The sequence below is a fragment of the Salvelinus sp. IW2-2015 genome, unplaced genomic scaffold (assembly GCF_002910315.2).
Source record: "Salvelinus sp. IW2-2015 unplaced genomic scaffold, ASM291031v2 Un_scaffold1808, whole genome shotgun sequence".
NCBI classification, from domain to species: domain Eukaryota; kingdom Metazoa; phylum Chordata; class Actinopteri; order Salmoniformes; family Salmonidae; genus Salvelinus; species Salvelinus sp. IW2-2015.
The window spans coordinates 77015-80885 of NW_019943181.1; the positions used below are offsets into that span (position 1 = coordinate 77015).

The window sequence follows — 3871 nt, forward strand, 5'->3', positions numbered from 1 at the left end:
ACAAGAGAGAGATCAGGTTGTGAAGAAGGGCGGAACAGATCTAACTTAGGAGGCGGAAGAGAATTGGTTAGTCAGCAACACACGTTGACAATGTTATTACAGATGCTACACATCGAGAGCATCGCTGTCGTGGGCATGTTCCACGGCCTGGTAACGACAACTGCATCCGCCCTCAACCCAAGGCTCTCCAGAGGGTAGTGAGGTCTGCACAACGCATCACTGGGGCAAACTACCTGCCCTCCAGGACACCTACACCACCCGATGTCACAGGAAGGCCATAAAGATCATCAAGGACATCAACCACCCGAGCCATTGCCTGTTCACCCCGCTATCATTCAGAAGGCGAGGTCAGTACAGGTGCATCAAAGCTGGGACCGAGAGACTGAAAAACAGCTTCTATCTCAAGGCCATCAGACTGCTAAACAGCCACCACTAACATAGAGAGGCTACTGCCTACATTGAGACCCAATCACTGGCCACTTTAATAAATGGATCACTAGTCACTTTAAACAATGCCACTCTAAATAATGCCACTTTAAATAACGTTTACATATCTAACATTACTCATGTCACATGTATATTCTGTATTTTATACCATCTACTGCATCTTGCCTATTCCGCTCGGCCATCGCTCATCCATATATTTATTTGTACATATTCTCATTCACCCCTTTAGATTTGTGTGTATTAGGTAGTTGTTGTGGAATTGTTAGATTACTTGTTAGATATTACTGCACTGTTGGAACTAGAAGCACAAGCATTTCACTACACTCGCAATAACATCTGCTAACCATGTGTATGTGACCAATAACATCTGCTAACCATGTAACCATGTAACCATGTAAAAAATACAATTTGATTTGATTTGATTTGTCACAGACTTTTGAGGAGATTACTCCATATGTCATGTACCTCATTCGACCAACTCTGCTCTCTGATTATTTGTGTAAATGTTTTGTCTTTTAAATTAATATTGTGGTTTCCTACAGTACACTGTCTTTGCCATGACAAGTCTTTAACACACCTATATATAGGCTATACAGGCCTATCTCTAGATGAGTACATTAGTATCCGTGTGTGTAGTGATTATGGGGGAACAGGTGAAGCCTGTGGTTTACAGAGAAACTGCCTGTTATAAAAGGCTTTAGTACAGCTCTAGCCATCAAGGTTGGGCTTAATTCCATTCCAATTCCGGACAATTCAAGAAGTACACTGACATTCTAATTCCAATTCTCTTCAATGCTTTTCAAATGAGGAACATTTGGAATTGGAATGTTGGTTTATTTTCTGAATGGACTGGAATTGAAATGGAATTGAACCTGATCCTGCTGTCCTGTCTGAACGTGTTTGGAGTGTTGGGTTGGGTTGCCTTAATGTAGGTGACTTAGAGAAGTGAAACACTAAACTAGACACACATACACACCGACAGCACACGAGCACACACGGACAACAACAGACACACACACACCACACACACACCCAACACAACAGCACAACATCAGACACCACACAGCACACCACAGCCACACCACACACACACACACACACACAACACACACATATTCTTTGTGAATCATTTCTGGATATCCACCATTTTAGGACGCATAGAGTACAAGGAAAGAAAGGCTATAGAACCTTATGGGACCTTAACGCACAGTTGGACAGTGTGTGGTGTGTTGTGTGTGTGATGTGATTGTGGTTAGGGCTAGGGTTTAGGTTTGTGGTTAGGATAAGTTTAGGTTTTTGGGTTTAGGGTTAGGGTTAAGGTTAGGGTTAGGTGTTGGTTAGGGTAGAGTACGTGGTTAGGATTAGGGTTAGGTTTAGGGTTAGGGGTTAGGGAATAGATCTTATGAATGGGACTCGAAATTGTATGTCCGCCAAGTATGTGTACTACAAGACAATGTGTGTGGTGTGTGTGTGTGTTGCTTGTGTGTGTGTTGTGTGATGTGATGTTTGTGCTGTGCTTGTGTGCTAGTTGGGGGTCTGTGTTGTGTGTGTGTGTTGTGTGTGTGTGTGGTGTGTGTGTGCTTGGTGTGTGTGTGTGTTGTGTGTGTGTACTTGACCAGCCTTCAAGAAAGTTGTATTAAAACCGCAATAATGCTAACTTTTGCGGCGACCCGACACATAACTCACATAGAAATGTGAGTTATAGATTGTCATTCCTCATTAATAGACAGAAGGTGCACGTGTCAACACATACTACAGCCTTCAATCTTGGCTAACCCTGCTTTGGTTACTTGGTTGATAAGCATAGGTTGACGTTGTTTCTGTATGATGCAGCCAATGAGGATTACAGGAGGATTAAAAAGACAGCATTCTGTTAACGAAGGTAGATGAAGGACAGACTTCATCAGCTTTCTCATATAATACAGACCTAGATAATGATGTACGCACGAATCTAGTAACTACAATTAAGATACACAACACACCACACTCACACCACATTCACACTATAAACACACACACACACCACCACACCACGACCCACGACACATCACCATCACACACTACACACACACACACACACACCACATACACCACATATACACCTCCCTCCATCTCCGATCTCTCTCCAAATCTCGGTCGTCTGTGCTCTCCTCTCCCTCACTTCTATTCTCTCATCTACTCCATCTGTGTCGTGTCTCTCTGACTCCTTTCTCCCATCCTTCCATCTCTCCATCTGTGTCTGTCTCATCATGGCTCCTTCTGCCATCCTCATTTCTCCATCTGTGTCTTCTCTCTCTCTCCTTCTCATCTCTCTCTCTATCGTGTCTGTGTCTGTCTCATCTGCCGTCTTTCTCCATTCTCCATCTCTCCATCTGATGTTGTCTGTCATTCTGACATCCTTTCTCCATCTCTCCAACTCTCCGATCATGTGTCTGTCTCTAGTGGCCTCTCTTCGTCCATTCCCTCCATCTTCTCCATCTTGTGTCTGTTCTTTCCCTCCTTGTAATTGTCATGGTGTAATCAACATAACCATAGTGGATGCGATTTGTGTGTGTGTGTGTGTGTGTGTGTTGTTGTGTGTGTGATGTGTCGTGTGTGTGTGAGTGTGTTGATGTGTGTGTTGTGTGTGTGTGGTGTGTCGTGTGATGTGTGTGTGTGTGCTGTGTGTTGATGTGTGTGTGTGTGTCAGTGTCGTGTGTGTGTGTTTGGTGTTGCTCGGTTACAATACCAGTTTTCTGTGTTGTGCTATGTATTTGAGTGTGTGTGTTCTCAGCAGAGATGGCTTCCGTCAGTTCTCCTATGGCTAATTGATAATTGGAAGGAGCTGAGCCACGCCCCCTCGGTCAAGAAAGCCTGACATATTAACCCTTTGCCACTGAGGAATATGAAGCCAGTGTTCTGTTCGAGAAAAGAGATCTTTGTTTTGGAGGGAGACGAAATCATTAGAAGAGAGATGCGAGCTGATTCGAGAGAGATGATAGAGGCAAGGGTGAGATCATTGGAGGCTGAGGGGTGAGGTCATGTTGTGTTTTGGTATGTCTGGTGTTAGTTGTTGGCGGGGTAGCGCTTTAAATATGTTTCTGTGTGGAGTTTGTTGCTGCAGTCAGACAGGCGTCATTGATGTCCTGTGTTTTCTGAGTGTTTTGAGAAATTGTTTGTTTAATAATTTGTTCTGTTTCATTTGTTCCCAGGGGGGAAGGAGAAGGCTTTGGGGAGTGTTAGGCAGAGCCCGCGGATACTAAATAATCCCGTAGTATATTCATTGGTCTAGGCACACTAGGTAAACTGGGCGGACCACCCCTGTATTTTGGTTAAGGCACCAAGGTGGTGTAAGGATAGGTAAGTAGGTGGGTAGGCAGGTTAGATAGGAAAAGGGGAAGTTTTGTATATTTACTTTCTTTTGCTTTGGTTCGTCTGCAGCCTT

General features: G+C 44.0%; 1 protein-coding gene across 1 annotated transcript in view; it reads left to right on the forward strand.

The window, feature by feature from the left end:
• Positions 1-90: 90 nt before the first annotated feature.
• Positions 91-3871, forward strand: part of LOC112072046 (regulating synaptic membrane exocytosis protein 3-like) — a 41197-nt gene continuing 37416 nt past the window's right edge. Inside the window, exon 1 of the mRNA XM_070439626.1 lies at positions 91-150. Coding sequence (XP_070295727.1) covers positions 91-150 — 60 coding nt within the window. The remainder of the gene's footprint in view (positions 151-3871) is intronic.